This window comes from Hibiscus syriacus, unplaced genomic scaffold (assembly GCF_006381635.1).
Source record: "Hibiscus syriacus cultivar Baekdansim isolate YM2019G1 unplaced genomic scaffold, ASM638163v2 tig00110674_pilon, whole genome shotgun sequence".
NCBI lineage: Eukaryota > Viridiplantae > Streptophyta > Magnoliopsida > Malvales > Malvaceae > Hibiscus > Hibiscus syriacus.
The window spans coordinates 1066538-1085606 of NW_024062819.1; the positions used below are offsets into that span (position 1 = coordinate 1066538).

Here is a 19069-nt window from a genome sequence, read left to right on the forward strand (position 1 = left end):
GGTGGTTCCTCTAACCTCAATTCTCACTTGTTTTCCTACGTATTATTATCTAAAACTTATTAGGGGTTTTCTTTGTCCACTTCAATATGGCGCCGCATGCAGAGGCTGTTACGAGCACATATGCCAGAACCACCAACTTCCCCAAGCCACCAAGAGTCTCAAACGACAGCCTGAATCGAACGGTATCGGACATCTCTTTTCTAACCAAGGATGTGATCCAGAGTTACAAAGAAGCTGCACCACCTCCAGGAGATGATGAGAACCAGCTGCCGGCGATATCAGAAGTCGAAGACGCAAAGTGCGAGTGTTGCGGGATGAGCGAAGAGTGTACGCCGGAGTACATCGACCGTGTCCGGAACAAGTACATGGGGAAATGGATATGCGGGCTATGTTCCGAGGCCGTGAAAGAAGAGATGGAGAAGATCGGAGGACACGAAAAGATAGAAGAAGCACTTGGTGCACATATGAACAGGTGCGCCAAGTTCAACAAGTTTGGCAGAGCTTATCCAGCGTTGCTGACGGCGGAGGCGATGAGGGAGATATTGAGGAAAGGGTCGAGGCCCGAAGGGAAAAGCCTTAGGGCTAAGACTTTTAGCCATAGGGATAATCGAGGAGCTCAGAACAAAGGTGGGATTGCTAGGAGTTCCAGTTGCATTCCGGCAATCGTAAGGGAGATGAAGGATCTCAGGGTTGCAAACTGATAAATCATATATAATAATTTGTCCATTGTTATTTTGCTCTTGGACCGTCTTCTTCTATGGATCAAGCCTTGTACTCATCACCATCACAGTGATGAGTTTTTTTTGGTTGGGTTCCAACTATGTTTTATACATCAAAATCAACTCATGGAGTACATTATTTTCCTAACCCTGGTTGATTTGCTTTCTAATCTTGCTTTAGAGTAAATCATGTATTCCGAGGTAGTATTGTATATGTATCAATAAATGATTAGTATTATTTTGAGCATCAATACTATGGGAGATAGGTATTTGGACTCGGATAAACTCATATACCTATACAAATTACGCTGCTCGAACCTGGATTGTCAAGGGAGAACAAAACTTCCTTAATCACTGAAACCATACTTACACAAATTTTAAACGTTTCTTAAATAGAAACATTGTACCATAAGATTCCAGTAACGAAGTATGGGTTCTTTCAAGTAGGGAATTAAAACATGCCAACAAAAGATAGGATACTTGAGGAGTTCTTACAAGTTACACCTCTTTTCTGATCTTAACTTTCAGACAAAAGACCAGTTGATGAACATAAAGCAGATGCAATGAGCATTTTCTTCTTCATTCAACACCTTCCAAGCCACCGCTCTCTCGTATGAAACCGGTCTTCCCATGCTCGACATACATATCCCACCTTGTAAACCAACAAAACGTAAAATAATGTTATGTCAATATTAAAAATAAAAAAAATATCACATCAACATCACTGTTAAAAATTTAATGATAGGATTAATGAGAAAATTAATAATTAAATAAACAAAACGTAAACTAAATAATAGGAGTTTACCCAATTAATCAATGTATAGAAACATAAATTTCCGTACAAAAAAGGGCGTATTGCTGACAGAGAAGGCAGACCTGTCGTGCTCTTATGGAAGTTGTGGTCACATAGAAAATACTCGCAAACTGTTCGATGAAATGCCTCAACCAACTTTGTTTTCATATAACATAATGTTCAAATTGTACACAAAACATGGTTTTTGTTTGGAAACCCTTAATTTTTTTGTTGAGATGATTTGCTTGGGAAAATGCATGGTGGGTAATTTTACTTACCCTTTTGTTTTTAAGACTACCGGGGAAGAAAAATCGGTTGGTTTTGGTAGGGTAGTTCATGGGAGAGCTTTGATGGGTGGTCTTGAAAAGGACAGCTTTGTGATGAATGAAGCTTTGGGGATTTATAATAAGATGGTGGATAATGAAGTGGTAAACTGGTAATGGACTGTGCTACCGTTGTTTCTGTTTTGCCTGTTTGTGGATTTTTGAAGGCTCTGGTGGTTGGGGGATGAAGGGTTTATGAGTTGGTAAAAGATAAGGGTTGGGATCGAAGAAGGAAATAGTATTAAGGAATGCATTGGTGGATATGTTTGCAAAATGTGGGAGTATGGCGGAAGCTAGGTCGGTTTTCGATGGGATGGATGAGAGATTTGTGGTGACTTGGACTTCTTTGATCAATGTGCATATTTCGAATGGCGATTTACGAGCTACACTGAGACTCTGCTTCTCGATGGTACTTGAAGTTGTGAGGCGTAATTCGGTTACCCTTGCATCTCTTCTTTCAGCTTGTGGGGAGTCGAACAATTTAACAGACGTTAGGTGCTTGCATGGTTGGGCAATAAGGCAAAAACTCGAGTCTGATGTTACGGTGGAGACTTCGTTGATTGATATGTATGCTAAATGCGATCGTATTGATCTTAGCTTCCGAGCTTTCGAGAGAACTTCGAAAAAGAAAACGGTTCCATGGAATGCAATTCTTGCTGGGTGCATTCATAATAGACTTGGGAATGAAGCAATACAACTTTTTAAAGAAATGCCGATGGAATGTGTGAAACCTGATGGTGCTAATTCGAAAAGTTTTCTACCTGCATATGCCATCCATGCGAAATTACAGCAAGCAATGAACATGCATTCTTATTTGGTAAGGTCTGGATTATTGTCAAACAGTGAAATCGCTACTGCGGTGGTTGATATATATTTCAAAATAAGGTTGTTTAGAATCTGCTCACATGGTCTTTGACGGGATACCCGACGTGAACAAGGACATTTATCCATAGAGTTTGATAAAAGCTGGTAATGGACCACATGGGAACGGTGAGGTTGCTGTTTCTCTTTTCACAGAGATGGTTCGACCCGGGGTAAAGCCTAATGAAGTGACATTCGATTCTGTGCTGCATGCCTGCAGCCATGCTGGTTTGGTGGACGAGGGTTTGGATTTGTTCAATTTCATGCTTCGAAACTACCAAATAAGCCCCAAAACTGATCATTATACTTGCATTGTCGACCTTCTTGGCCATTCTGGCAGACCGGATGAATCCCATATTTTGTCGATCTTCTATTTTAAAATTAAACCTGTTAACCAAATTTAATTATGAGAAATCTCTCTCAAAAGAAGTGTGAGAAATATGCATTGGCAGATCTATATGCTTGCCCAACTTGCCCAACTTGAAATTTAAAATTAATTAATTAATTAATTTTTATATATATATGTTTATTTTAAAATTAATTTGTACCTACTTTAAATTTTTTCACCTTAAATTTATTTAGGTTCAAAAGGTAATTAAAATGTCTATTATAAATATTATTTTTGTTTGAGTTTAGAAATTCATTCATCAAGCTCGAATTAATATAAAACCAAAAATAAAATTAGTTAAAACTCAAATCTAATATGCAACCCAAATTTAATATATATTTGAGATCCAATACCCTTAATCTCAAAAGCAATCAGCATCTGGTTAATTCTACTCCTAACCCCTCCAAATTTACTTTGTACCCAATACCGGAAAATTATAAAATTATTATTAAGATTTTAGCGGGATTAATCTAGAAAAACTCTAATTACATGATAAGAGTATAATCTATAAGAAAAATGTCACAAAATATAAAAATCTGTCAAAAAAATTACAAACCTAAAAAAATAGAGAAGAACTAAAATAAATAGAACAAATTTAAAGGAAATGTCAAACTTTTATTGAGATTTTTTCGTGAAAACGAACATTTTCTATCATAAATCCGTACGTTGAGCAACTTCACGACGACGAGTGGACAAAGATTCTCTAAAACCACATGGATTAACCGACATCGAACAACTTTTCAAAAATTAAAATATTATATTTAAATTAATTAATATATACCAAACATAAATTTATAAATATCAAACATAATATCAAAATAACACACACACACATATATATATATATTAAATCAAATAAAAAATTTTATGCATATTAAATCAAATAATTAAAATTTACAAATACTAAATCAACATATAATCAAATCGCTAAATTAAATATATATTTTATAACATTAATTGATAAATACATTTTAAAAATTAAAATGAAATATTTATTTATTTTAAAATAAAATATTTAGTTATTTTAAAATAAAATATTTATTTATTTTAAAATAAAATATTTTTTCTAATAAAATATTTTTCTTTTAATTATTAAAAATGTCAATGTTGGAAAGTTACTATAATGCATAATTATCATTTATGAGATATATCTTGAGAATATTCTAAAATAATATAAAAATAATGTATATCTAAAAATATTCGTAAAATATTCTAGATATTTGTAATATTTGATATTATATCTAGTATTATCTAAAAGATTTTCAACATTTATAAGATTAAAAGCTAAATTGTTGACATGTATCAACAATCCAATGAACACTATTTTTTTTAAAAAAATCTAATAAACACTAAAATCTATAAATATGAGATAGGATTTATCATTGTTACTAGATTAGTGAAAAGCATATCTATCCTGGAATTTTAGTCGTATCCATCCTTTATCAAATTTTTATGTGATTAATATATATATGTGCTCACCTTGAAATTTTTTTCTTAATCCGTCACTAGAAATATGTGTAATATAAAATATTTAGATATTGCTTAAAATAATGTCTGCAACGTATACCAGGGTTTTGAACTACAAGAGGAACGTTAGTGAAAACTGAAGGTATGTTCATGTGCATTTGGTTACACATTTGATTTTGGTTGATGTTGTGATGCCCTTCTGTTATCTTCACATAATCATAATATTCCGTTTGTTTCTTGGAATCTTAGATTACTTTGATCCTCATTTGTTTATATGTGTTTAATCACGCACTTGATTTAGTGGTCAGGGGCAATCTTGCTTTTCTTTGGTTTGGCTGATATTTATGATGCTTTGATTTTTATTGGTTTGCTTTCAAGTTTCAGCCCGATTTAGTGTGTGGATGGAGCTAATCCGTTAATATGTTGTTGATTTTAAATTATAGATGGATTATGATATGTGGGTTGTTATTGGACTTGATTACTTTGATCCTTAAATATCTCTTTTGCCGTATATTTCGATGATTTATGCATATACATTAATGATGAAAACTAATAGTTCTTTATGTTGTAAGATCCAAATATAGTAAAAATAGATTTCTTAATGAGTATATTGGACTTAATTTTATTGGTTGGTTTGAATCTCAGGTTAGTGTAGTTCATTTGTTAATAAAAATGCTTTGGGTATCAGATAAGTGATTCAGATAACTTATGCAGATAGTTCTGGAAGTTCAATAGCATTTATTGCCGCATGGTCTCAGTTAACATATATTTTAACAATTTCTAATGTCTATAATTCGGTTGGACTGGCCTCTGAAGTTAATGGTTATTTTAACAAAATTTTCAAGTATATTTATGTATTTAATGTTTGATTCCTTTGTATTTTTATGGTTTTTACTTTTTATAATATTATCTTTGGGTCCATGACTTCTCTTCATGTTCTGCTATTCTCAGATTGCTTAGGCTGCTGTTCCGCAGTGTCCGACTACCGTGCCGGAGGCTCAAGGACTGGTCAAAGATTCTTGTTCCAAGTCGTATAAAATGACATCTTCCTACATTCTTATCGATATTATTATAGAGTACACCGCTAAACTTAATAGTGTGGCCCTCCAATGGTATAAAATGACATCTTCCTACATTCTTATCGATATTATTATAGAGTACACCGCTAAACTTAATAGTGTGACCCTCCAATGGGTGCGATTGTCTAACGAATATAATCGAGTTCTAGATAAACAAGATGAAGAAGCAATGTAAAGAGAACAACATTTTAGTGGCATGTCCGGACGGCAGAAAAACACTTTAAACAGGAGGAGGCGCATTCTAAAAGTGAGGCCTGATGAGAAAAGAAATGAGAGCATCTCCCTCCGTAATATTAAACGATACATGGGTAAAAGGGAAAGAGCAAGAGTCAGATCCATGGGTGCTCTTCGAGTGATGCAGGAGTTGTACCAAACAAACAATTAGAGGGATTTGATAATCAAGGAGTTGTCCTCGGATGACATTGAGACAGATCCTTGGTATGTCTGGACGCCAAACACTACTAATTACTAAACTCTATATTATGTCAGCGCCATTTTCTAACGTTATGATGCATTGTGCACGTCATTGCTCTTTAAGGTCAGAGATCGACATAGGCGAAGACGGGTGAGAGCGGTCGTTCTCTCTAAAATTTTAAAAGCATCATATCATTAAGATTTTTTATATATTTTCTATTAAAAATTTATTTTCGCCCTCTAAAATTTTATAAATTTAAGTTTAGCCTCCTAAATTTTGATAAATTCTAATTCGTCCTCGCTAACATAAAATCATGTGTCCCTCTCTGTTTATGGTGACTTAAAAACTCCATCAAAAGCACTTCAATCATGCAAGTTTCGTCTCATTCATATTTAAGTCAATAGACTTTTTTCTATTTTGATAGTATGGGTTGTAAAGATTTTTAGAACCAGTTTGGTAGAGCCTTTGAAATTAACTTTTAAAAATGGCTACAAAATAACTTTTAAAAGTGTTGTTTAAACGCGGAGTTTAAAATTTAACTGTTTGAGATTGTTATTAAAAACGATTTTGAAAAGATAAAATGTCAATAGACATTATGTTATAAATTAAAAATATAGAATTTAAATTATATTTACACTTATTAATATTATGATATATAAAATATATTACTTAAACTATAATGAAAATATAAAAATATTTTAATAGAACTCATTAATAATATTTTTATAAATGAACTATTTTATTAAGAAAAACTATATTATCGATACTTTTTAACATGTGGATATAAAATATTTTATTAATGAATTATAAATTTTATTTAATTTTAAATAATTAAAATAAATTATTAAGAAATAAATTATTTTTTAAGAATTTTAATATTAAATTATTAAAATAAAATATAAATATATAATTGAGCGGAACCCTTGCATTAATAAGGATAAAATTATAATTTACTCTCAAACACGAAGTTAAAAAATAAAAAGCTACAAATTATAGCTTTTGCGGTTGGTTTGAAACCATCGTTTCTACCATAATTTTTTTTTCATTTGTTACCCTTTTGGCATTGATTTTGCTGTCAAAACATGTTTTTTTTTTATAACTAAAAGTGCATTTAAAAAGCCACTTCAAATGCAACCTTAATCATTTGATAATAGAGGTTTAAATACCTTATAACCATTGGTGTATAAACTTAAGATCTCTAGAGATAACAATCATGACTAAAATAATTTGGTCCATGTTTTAAGTCAATATTTTATTTTAGTAATATGAGGTGATTACAACATGATATATGCATACACACACTATTATTCAAACCTATAACATCTAATAAGATCGATAAACCTTTTGCCACTGTAATTACTTGATATATTCTATTTAGTCAATGAACTTTTAACCAAAAGAATTAAGCATATAGATATATATACATGGCAAAACTAAGACAAACAATACGATATGTTAAATTAATTTATTTTAAAATTAATAAAACTCATTAACAACTATAATCGACTTTACCAAAATATAAGAATTTATCTCATTAAGATAAAAATCACTTCAATTCTCTAAATAATTTTCCTCCAACACCATTTCTTAATTTTCTAAATCTTGGTATTCCCCTAAATTTGTTTTCAATATAACTATTTTGCTTTTGTTTATCATATTTAATTTAAGGCTTGATACAAAAATAAGTGATGAAACTATTACTCGAAAAACTTTTTAGTGTTTAAAGATTTTTTTGTTAAAAATAGGTGGCTAATGTTTTAAACGTAATATTTTTAAGTGTCCGGACTTTAACCGCTGTTAAATATCTCTGTTAAATGACACATGTCACATTTTGGTAATTTTGTGAATTTATTTTTTTTTTAAAAATCTACAAAAAGAAAAAACAGAACCCCTCCCCCTCTCCCCTTCTCCCTTCCCCCTTCCAACGGTCGTCGACTGGTTAGCAATGACCGTCACCACCGTCATCACTGGCGTTGACCCCCGATCAAACCTCCGTTGACCTTTCGTCATAATATGTCGCCATTTTTCATGGAGAAGCGTTTAAAGATTCGTCAAATTTTAAACCACCATCGTCGTTTTTCCTCGATTCTGACCGATTTCGACGTCCATAAACCACATCGTCGCCACCATTTAAACCACCGTGGTATTCCGATCAAAACTCAACCGTTCGACGATGATGGCCGAAGATGACCGATGGTTGGTAGTATTGGTTGGTAGTATGGGTTAAATGAAAGATTTAATTTTTTAGGGTCTTTTTTATAATTTCAATAAAAATTGGATTTTTTATAAATAAAATAAACTTTTCTATTAGTTTTTAATTAAAAATAATATTTTTATTATTAAAAAATTAAAAGATAAACTTTAGCCACCTAATAGTATAACCGAGAAAACATTAGACACATATTTTTAACGAAAAATTCTTTAGACATTAAAACATTTTTCCAGACGTAATTTCAACACTTATTTTTATATTAAGCCTTAATTTAATAAAACCCGCATCATTTAAAGTCGAAATTAAATTAGTTGATTGTTGTCGCATCATATGATGTGAGAGGAATCATATTCCATCTAATTAATTTAATATTTAATTATATTTATTTATATTAATTATAGGAGAAACTAGTTAGTGTAATAAGATTAGACACTTTAAAATGATATTGTAGAGCACATTACAAAGGGAGATTGGCCGGAATTGACTCGTGATTAGGATTTCTCACTTTTGGGATCAAGACGATTCTTGTATGATTAATTTCAGCAATATCTTGAACTTCGGATAAAACATCAATACAATAAGCATAGATTTCCTGACCCAACACGTGCCAAAAACGTTGATAGAAGACAGCGCCCAACCCATCCTCGCCAGAAGCCTTATAGGGGCTCATGGACTTCAAAGCAGTATATATTTCCTCACGAGTATAAGAACGCAAGAGGGAGACATTAATAGCATCTGAAATGCAATGAGTTACACCTTGAAGTATTTGGTCGAAAGAGTTACTGCCATTTGAGGAGAAAATGGAACCAAAATAATTAGCAGCAACTTCCAATAAATCCTCTATGTTTGAAAAACAAACTCCATTATCATCATGCAGGTGCTCTACACGATTAATATTTTTCCTGAAGGAAGCAAACCTGTGAAAAAAGGTTGTATTCTTATCCCCATTATTAATCCAGTTCGCACGAGCACGCCGTTCCCAGTAAATTTCATCTTTTTCAGCCTTCAGATTTAAAGCAAGCTTTACTTCTAAGATCTCCCCAAGAACATCATCCGTGGGATTAGCATTCGATAACTCGGCTAGACGGTGATGGAGGTCTTTGCAAGTGATTTTCTTGCTGGCTCGGACTTTTACGAACCACTCGTCTAAACTAGTGCAAATCGGTTTTAATTTCAGCGGAACTGAACCCGCAACCGAGTTCCACAAGCGAGACACTTCACTAGCACATGAATCCTCTAAAAGTCAGGCAACCTCGAATTTGAAGTGCCACTTAAGAGGACAATGATCTGAGAATGAATGAGTGAGGTGTTCCAGCTTGAAAGCTGGAAAAAGATCCCACCAGCCATCATTAGCAACACCTCTATCATGATGTTCTCTTATAAGGTTCGAGTTGAGACGGCCCCTTTCCCATGTAAACCATGGGCCTGTATACCCCAAATCGGATAACTGACAATCCGACAGAGTTGATCTAAAACCCCGGATTTGGCGTCCACTCCGTGGTAAACCACCACGCTTTTCAGTTGCATACATCAGTTCGTTAAAATCGCCAATTACCATCCAGGGAACATGCGGACAGTCATTAAGATGGAGAAGAAGATTCCACGAAGATTATCGAAGTCCCTCCTCCTGTGCACCATAGAAACCAGTGCATCTCCACGAATTTCCATCTGAATCATCATCAACGAAGAAGTCAATATGACGAGGCGAATAAGAGCGAAGAGAAATTTTATAGCTATCTTTCCAACCCAGACACAAACCACCACTACGACCATCAGAATCAACATTAATCTCATTCGGGAAACCACACAATTTGCGAACTTTTTCCATACAAGTACCTGTAGTTTCGTTTCAATCAGAAAAACCACAGAGGGGTTCACGCTCCGTACAAAGTGACGGAGACGCCTAACCGTCTGAGATTTCTCCAAACCTCAGACATTCCAGCTAAGGAGCTTCATTGGCCCTGACTGGCCTGATTGAACAGATCTGCCGATTCAATTTTTATTAGTGGAAGAGGTTGAACCTCCAAAAACATGAGTATAATCTGGATACAGAGAAACCACTGCTGTTGAAGAAATAATACGAGGACGTTTTGAGCCATCAGAGTGCTGGATTGGGCTATCCTCCTCATTGTCACGCATAATTGTATCAAAAGAAACCTTAGAAGGCCGTGGAAAGGTATTGGGTATTTTGAGGCCCATAGTAAAGTCCACTCATTGACTTACCACCCTTAGGGTGTATTTGGTTTACGGAATGTAAGATTATCAGTTAGAATAAAAGATTATCAGAGAATATGATTACTACGAATGTTGTATTTTATGTTTGGTTGGTTTAGCAAGAATGTAAGATTACCGTGTTTGGTTAAATGAATAAAAGATTATTGGAATGTATATTTGACCAAATTGTAATTATTATATATTTGTTTTTTAACAAGTTGAAAAATATTTACATATATTCTTTAAAAAAATTAAATTCATAAAATTTATATAATTTTTTTACAAAATTGAAAATATAAAAAGGTTTAATGAAAGGGTAAAATTTTATTTTAACCCCTATACTTCATATAAAATTTTAATTATAGATTTTTTTTTGTAAATCTAAAATAGTTTAAGGATAGATTTATAATTTAACCTTCGTAGAATTTTTATTATTCAATGACAGAAGAATGATATTTTTGAATTTTTTAAGGGCATTTTAGTCCAAAATGCCGGTAATTCAACAATACCTAAGGGAATTGGGTAATGACATTTTCGGTAATATACTCCAAAAAATTTACTATTGGTAATAAAACATTACCTAGAATAACATTCCCGGCCAACCAAACGGTGAATGTGGGATTCTCCTGAATTAATGCCATCAGAATAGGATTGCTGCTGAGAATTTTTTAGGACATCTCCTGAATGTCCTCCTGAAAAATTGCCCAAGATTTTATGGCCATCAATACTTTCCTCAATTAACCATTTGCAGCTCCGATGGGCGTTCCTCCTTGATTGTGCCCGCAACGACAAATCCCATTGAAATTGGAAATCTTGCCCGGGATGAAGAACTCGAATCGGACAAAAACCTTCCCCGTGGCCCAACCAACCACAAAGAAAACAAAATAACATGAGCTTTTCGTACTCAAAACGAGCATAAGCATGAGAACCATCAGACAGAGCAAACTTTTTCCTCCTTTTGAGAGATTGTCGAATATTAATCTTAACTCGAATACGCATTGTCCGTTTGTACTCGAGAAGAATGGCTGATGAATCATATTCGGTAAAAGAACCGATGAAGTTTCCCAATTGCTTGGCCACATGTTCTGACATGAACCCGTGAGGGAGGTCGTACACCAAAACCCAGTAGTTGACCCAATCTAACGGGACTAGAAGAGGGTCCTCACTCCTCACCATCTTGAAGCCTATGAAGAATGAGAAGGTGAATATTAAAATTCCAGAGGCCTTCTTTCTCGATTCTATCAGCATCGATCTCATAGTATAAACGGAATAGGAATATTTCATCCCTGAGATCCGAGATTGATATACCACCGATCGGATGCCATATCCCCGCGAGAGTTTTCCTCATGGATTGGAAGTTGATTACACTGGAAGTTAGGAATGTACCCACGAAGCAATTTGCAAATGAAACTCTAGAGGGTAAAGGATTCTCACCAATCTGCAGTACCTCCTCTTCTTCATCTGCGAGAGAGAGATTCTCTAAAGAGGGGTCCATAAAAGAATCAGGAATCTGAGAGAACAGTGGAAACACTGAGAAAAGAGAGTACTTTCGTAAGAAAAATGGACTTACTTTTGAATGTAAAATTTTAATAATTACATTATTTAAATATACAATAATTTATGTATGTATATTGTATATAGGAATAACCACGGATCGGACATTGTTCAGATACACAATAATTACATTATTTAAATATATAAAACAAGACACAAATCATCAATTTTCAAATCCTCTTCTTTTCCCACATGGATTTTTCACCATGCATCAACCATGATTTTGAGAGGAAAAAAGTTGTTTTCATGTATTCAAATCACCATAAATTTTTCCATATTTCAAATCACTGTAGCTTGAATTATAGCCCTTTCCCCAAAATGAATCTACCACGTTCTTATCAAACATCATTTTTCCAATTTATGAATCGTATTTTTTATGAGAGGGTGATGTCGGTGGAGATTTAGGAGAAAGAAGGAAACAATGAGGATTTGGGAGAAGAGAGTGTCCTAAATCCAATTTAAACAATGCAATGTCACGTTGGGTCCAAGAACGACCCAAATCCGTACTTTTTTTTTTGATAAGTAAATCCGTACTTTATTTTATTTGCGCAATAGTAAATCAACATACATTTACATTAAAGACACAGTATACAGTTCTTAAAGCAATATATTACAAAATACGGAGCTCTGATTTGAGATGACAAACGGACGGGTCGGGTGCGGATATCCCCTCCCCATCCTCATACTTACCTAATATTTTTCAATCCACCACCCGCTCACCACCCATGATAGGTAAAAAAATTTAAATCCACACCCGCTCATGTGTGTATATTATCAAATCCATCCCCACACCTACTACCCAACTAGAGACGTACCCGACTAGACCCGCCTGATAGCTAGGGGTGTGCAAAAAAATCCGATCCGACCGATTCGTTGACTCATTGATCCGATCCGTTTTTTAATTTTCGGATAGTTCGGATCAAGTATCCGAAAATTATAAGTTATATCTTATACAATATTGAGATTAATAAATTAGTCTCTAAAATTATACCTAAATTCATAATGGTCCAAAATTTAATGTATATTTAGTGGGCGGGCGGATGTGGGGTGGGCGATGCGGGGCAGGTAAGGTCTCAAACCCATCACCCGCCCACTACCCGCAACGGGTACCACTTTCTAAATCCACACCCGCCCACTAACCACTAAAGTTATACCCATCTCCGCTTCAATTAGTGCGGGTACGGTGCAAAATCCATGAAATTGTATATGTTTGCCCTCTCTAACTCTGATTCATATAGTTTGATAATAAAATAGAACATATTTAAAGCATACTCAGAGTTAAGACCGACACAATTGGGTTCACATGGATATATATATATATATATATATGCCCTTTTCAAGAAATTAACATTGTACCATGAATATGGAGTGTTGGAATCCCTTTATGAGGGTGCTCCCCCGAAATGCGACATACTATATACTAGAAAACGGTAACAATTGAATAATGAGCTTCGAGAGTTAAGTAATACACAACTATTCTAAGTAATTAACACCAAACATTATTAGAAACATTGTAAGTGAAAGTGCCCAAGATGTATCAAGATTAAATTTCATTCCATTCGTATTGCCAATTAATAATACCAAAGGTACTTGTTAGTGGCTCGGTGCTCCTGTACAAGTCACCTTATCCATAAAAGTTACGACACTCCCGTATAAGTTGTTTGATTTGATAATATTTTGATACTTCCGTAAGAATCACCAAATATAATAGTATTGAAGTGCTTCTCATATGAGTCACGTGAAATAACATCTCAGTGCTCCTGTGCTAGTCAACTTATATACACACTGGTGTTATACCAGTAGGGAGAGTTCATTGAGAATCTAGGAGATTTCCATCAACTGTGCCCATATCCGAACTCTCCCTAAAATCATCAACAAAACCATAACTCCCTGCACCAAGAGCATCATCGGGTAGAACAACAGAAGGATCCTCAGCCCCATCAAATTCTAAAACATACTGCCACAAAGAATGTACAGACAAAACATCAGAAGGATCAGACTAGTCAATCAAAAAACTATCAACACAAATACCAGGGGGAACTTCGACACTTGCATCACCTGTAGATACAAGAAACGAAGCCCAGAGGAACTACAATAGACACACCATCCCCTGTATCTTTGAAGGTTAAAAAATTGTTTGCACTAGGAAAAACAGTTTTATCGAATACCACAATATGGATATAAAAATTCGACCATTGTCATCAAAGTACTTATACCCCTTGTGGGAGATACTATAACCAAGAAAAATACACTGATTCCACCAAAACTCTAGTTTGTGACGATTTAAAAGACGAAGATAAGGATAGCACGCACAATCAAGAGTTTTGAGAAAAGAATAATCTGGTTGACTCTATATAAAATCTCATGAGGAGACTTCTTACCCAAAACCTCAGTACTAAGTCGATTAATAAGAAACATAGGTGTAGTGAAAAGCATGGCTACAAAACTTAATTGACAAAGAAGACTGTGCAAGAGAAGTAAGTCCCATTTCAACAATATGACGATGCTTACGCACTACTTTACCATTCTGCTCAAAGGTATGAGGACCAGTTACCCCATGTTGGACACCATGAACTGCCAGCCACTGTCGAAGAGCCTGAAATTCGTCACCTCCATCTCTCCACAAGGCTTTAATCAGAACACCAAATTGAACTTCAACCAGCTTATAAAAATTAACAAAGCATTGGAAAACTTCATACTTTCGTTTCAACAAATAAAGCCATGTATGACGATTACTAAACTTAATACATTGGATTTTTTTGTCACTTGACCGTTAAAATGGGTTGTTATATCGATGCAAAACGATGTCGTTTTGGTGATTTTTTTAAAAAAACAATGTCATTTTTATCGGCGTTAATAAAAAAAACTATTTGATGACGGAGTGACCAAAATAGGAGAGAGAGTTTAGTGACAAAAAATTCAATGTATTAAGTTTAGTGAGGAAATTGAAAATTTTTAAGTTCAATGAGTAAAATAGGAGAGAGAGTAAAGTTTAGTGATGAAATTTGAATTTACCCTTTAAGTTTACTAATGAAAATTGGAATATAATTTTTCTCATAATTTGATGACGCTGAAATCAAAACTAAATGGTTTGATTTGGGGGGGGGGAACAGTGGGAAAATGAAGGCTTCTTTTTATGTGATTAAGCAGAATCAAATAGTAATCAAAACCCGAATTCTGAAAGTTGGATTTCAGGTTTAGGGTTTCACAAAATTAAAATCGTTTAAATCTCTTCACGGTCGTCGATAACAGCTTCGTTCTTCAGATTTTCAATTTGGAGGGAAAATTCAAACGGAGCTCAATTCGAAGGTTCTTTCTCTCTTTTCCTCTGTTTAATAAATGTTTGTATGTTTATAATGTCAATGGAATGGTTTGTCCAGGTAATTGAACTGCAATAATTGTTTTTTTAAGCTATCGATTATTCTGGTAATTTGTTATATATATAATATATGTTAAATTCTTATTGCCTTCGGGAAACAATGCGGGTGGAACTGGAAGCTGTTAAAGTTATTATTTGTCGTTAATCACTCTGTTGGTTATCTTAAAATTGGTGGCTTTTTTGAGTTTATTGAAATTTAATGGTGTATAGGCTAGATAAGTTACCCGTCAGGTTTTGATAAAGCTAATGACGTGATATGTAATTATGTATATAGGAATCTTTATCAAGTTTCCAAGAAATGAGCACTGTGATTAATAGAACTCCGAAATCGGGGAGACAATCATTGTTTTTCCAAGACTTGGCATCACCGGCCTCTTCCAGGCAAGGGAAATTCTTTAGTCCAGGTCAAGCAGCAGCAGTTTCGGCTTTACGGCGAGAGAATTCCGGTGGCTTGAATCTCCCGCCTCCTCCTATGTACACCTTGGAGGACCGTGCTGATTTTTCGCCTGAATCCAGGGGATTGGATTATCCTATTTCTCCTGAAATCAAGTCAGACCCAAGAACTCCAGTTCAAAGCTCTGGATGTGACTTCGCTTCTCCTGCAAAGGGAAAGTCAGGGGCCAGCAGTTCATTTGCCGTACTTGATGGACAGCAGAGTCAGCAGGGTGCAGCGAGCTTGAGTTGGTGGTCACCCAAGGCAAGTGGCAGTGAGCAAGATGACAAGGGAAAGGGCTCTCCCGTTGAGGGCATGGTTCAGCCTGGTGCTTTGATCACACTTCCGCCTTCAAGACAAGTTGCCAGGCCAGAGGTACAGAATAATTCCGTACCTGCTGGAGATTTGGATGAGGAAGATTGGGTTACTGTCTATGGGTATGTTCCATGCTTTCATGCTCTACTTGATATATTTTCTAGTTGTCTGCTAGCAATCAGTTGTGATTTAGCTGTGATGTGGCCTCATTTTTCGGGAGTAACTTCTGTTTTTATTACTTCAGCGGTCATTATCTGCAGTCCCATTTTATCCTAATTTAATTCTCCAAAATTTTACCCATTTGTGTCAAGTTAATACATAGTTATTTTGGATGTTATCTGCTTAAATGTTTTAAATAATTGCTAATACGGTTTCGTTTAATATGTTCGAAAAACAGAAACTTCTTGGTTTCTTTAAGTGCAATGGTGCAGCCTGATTAACCTTATATCTTTTGTCTGATACAGTATCTACAATATATAACCTTCTTATATCTCAGCTATAATTTTAACTTTTTCATTCTTGGTGATTATGCCCATTTCCCCATGTTTGTCCGTTTTAGTTAATTTGAGTGTGGAACCTAAATGTTTGGGTTAATGTCATGGTGCTATTTTGCTGTTATATGTATGCAAGACCTATGACTTCACTATTTGCTTTCTTTCCAGATTCTATCCAGCTGATACGAATTTAGTTTTACGAAAATTTGAGAAGTGTGGTGTGATATTGAAACATGTTCCTGGTCCAAGGGATGCTAATTGGGTGCACATTCTTTATGCGGCGAATCTTCTCTCCCTATCCTATCCTAATTCTTATCGTCTATTTAGTTCTTCCGCGTTATCTGTAATGTTCTATAGTGATGAGTATTAGTGATACCTATAATGTTCTTTTGTGATGAGTATTTAGTCCTTTTTTGCAATGTTCATGCTGTTTTTTTGTATTTGTCTGAGAAAGAGATAAATCAGTTTCAGTGATAAATATAAAAGTTGCTTGCTGCAAAAATTAGATAAAAAATAGATTGCTGTTTTTATAACCATGACATAGTAACTTCTTTGAGTTATAAAACATTAGTTGAATAATAAACATACATCTTACACGTTCAATCCAAACTCTAGTTATAAGCTAAATATTTTTAATGGATTTTTTCTGAAACCCAAACTTGATAAAATTTGTTTGTTAATAGTGGGCTGTGATCTTTCAATTGCATTCATATGTTCTGTTTAGCTTCTAGTGTGTGGGTTATTGACATCTTGCCTTGTGTTATCCGTTTTGAGGCCAAGGACTGGTTTTCTTTCCCATGTACCTTCCGAGATATATGCCAAGTCTTGACTTATGTTGGATTAGCTGAACTGAAAGGAGATGTATAGTATAATATAGTTTCATGATGAAATCATATTTGTTGATGTTAAAATTAATGCATGACAATGACTGATTTCCATCTGGTGTAGAACGATCCGATGCTCTGAGGGCACTTGGCAAGAATGGGACGCAAATAAGTGGAGTACTGATTGTTGGTGTGAAGCCGGTGGATCCAATGCAACGTGAGGCTTTAAATGAAAGATCGATTGATCAGGGTTTCATGACTTTACCCTCAACATCAAGTAGAACATCAGAGCTGAACAACTTCCGGCTACCCCGCCCATTCCATCTTCAAAATGGCAATGCCAATGCACGACAGTCGGGAGGTCCTTTGGCAAGCCCTGCAAAATCATTAGGTAACAAAGTCATGGAGTACTTGTTTGGATATTAGAATCATCTCCACACCTGCCCCCATTTTTGTTAGGGCTCATTACGGTGTGCGTGACAGTTTTCCTTCCGGATTTTCGTTCCGATGACGGAACATATAATTTTCAATAAAAGTAAAGAGTGTCGATATATAATTCCACCTGAAGGAGCAACTTCTCTTACAAGTAAAAGTGTTGCAGATTTAGTTGTAAATGTTTATTTTTATATACACACAATTTAGACCCACTTCAATCTTCATCTCACGTTCTTCAACAAGCTCTTATTCCTGGTTTAGTTTTTCCCTTCAAATCCTGTTCCAAGTCCCCCATGCATGCCTCTTTTCATCACTGTCACCGGATCAGTGCTTTCTAATCGAAACTATAAGTTAATATCGACTCGAAAATGGTACCTTTCCGGGATTCGATCTTTTGCACTTGTATTTTTCATTCTGGCCGCCATTAATGCTCTTATTTACTGCATACTGCAAATTTATCTCCTTTGAAAAACACCGCTATTATTATTTTCTTTTACAATTAATAGTGGAACGATAGCTTGGGGGGCAAGGAAACTCTTTAGTGGTTCATACTATTATTTTAGTTTTTATTCATAAGCATAATCATTGTTGTTTCCGGAGGTCACGGATTTGAATACTAGCTTTAGCTTAATTAAAAAAAACAGTTTCTACTCGTAATGAAACACATTTGTTGACAAGAGTTCTATCTATATGTATTAATTTAACATTGAATCGTAACTCAAACAATTAAAATAAAATGAATCAAAAATTGAAAATTTAACTTTTGATCTGATTTTTATAATATTAACAATCAACTTTTATAGTCATCATTGGTTTAATCAATCCAAATTAACATGGATCAAATTTGTTCAATTATATTAATCAATCCACTTATTTTCAAATAAAAATATTTTAAAATAATTTCAATAAATTTGTTTGCATGACACGTTTTCTTAATATTTTTTGGCATGTTTTTCAGTTGTTTGACCCATTTTTTCATTTATCTTTTTTATAAGGGTTGATTTAACATCGTCACTACTAATTAAGATGACGCTTATATGATATCTAGTCGATATTTCCTGCTTCAGACCATCGAATTGAATTTGGATACCCGATTTGCGTTCGTGGATAGCTTTTCACGTCGCTCGATTCTGATTTGCGGTCTATCAATGGTCTTTCAATAGC

General features: G+C 34.6%; 2 protein-coding genes and 1 pseudogene across 2 annotated transcripts; all 3 read left to right on the forward strand.

The window, feature by feature from the left end:
- On the forward strand, positions 1-847 carry LOC120137508. The gene has a single exon (XM_039153242.1). The coding sequence runs from the start codon at positions 87-89 to the stop codon at positions 699-701; it is 615 nt and encodes a 204-aa protein (XP_039009173.1). The 5' UTR covers positions 1-86; the 3' UTR covers positions 702-847.
- Positions 848-1535: 688 nt separating this feature from the next.
- Positions 1536-3100, forward strand: LOC120137614 (annotated as a pseudogene).
- Positions 3101-15126: 12026 nt separating this feature from the next.
- LOC120137502 (nuclear pore complex protein NUP35-like) lies at positions 15127-17947 on the forward strand. The gene is made up of 4 exons (XM_039153238.1): positions 15127-15334; positions 15701-16274; positions 16815-16930; positions 17598-17947. Exons 2-4 carry the CDS (start codon positions 15703-15705, stop codon positions 17894-17896), a joined length of 987 nt encoding a protein of 328 aa, XP_039009169.1. The 5' UTR covers positions 15127-15334; positions 15701-15702; the 3' UTR covers positions 17897-17947.
- The last annotated feature ends 1122 nt before the right edge of the window (positions 17948-19069 follow it).

Excerpts from the sequence above, each read along its gene's own strand:
- LOC120137508 (XM_039153242.1), top strand. The coding sequence starts at position 87 with ATGGCGCCGCATGCAGAGGCTGTTACGAGCACATATGCCAGAACCACC.
- LOC120137502 (XM_039153238.1), top strand. The coding sequence starts at position 15,703 with ATGAGCACTGTGATTAATAGAACTCCGAAATCGGGGAGACAATCATTG. Across the intron at positions 16,275-16,814 it reads GATTGGGTTACTGTCTATGG|ATTCTATCCAGCTGATACGA; the intron begins GTATGTTCCATG and ends CTTTCTTTCCAG. Across the intron at positions 16,931-17,597 it reads GCACATTCTTTATGCGGCGA|GATCCGATGCTCTGAGGGCA; the intron begins ATCTTCTCTCCC and ends CTGGTGTAGAAC.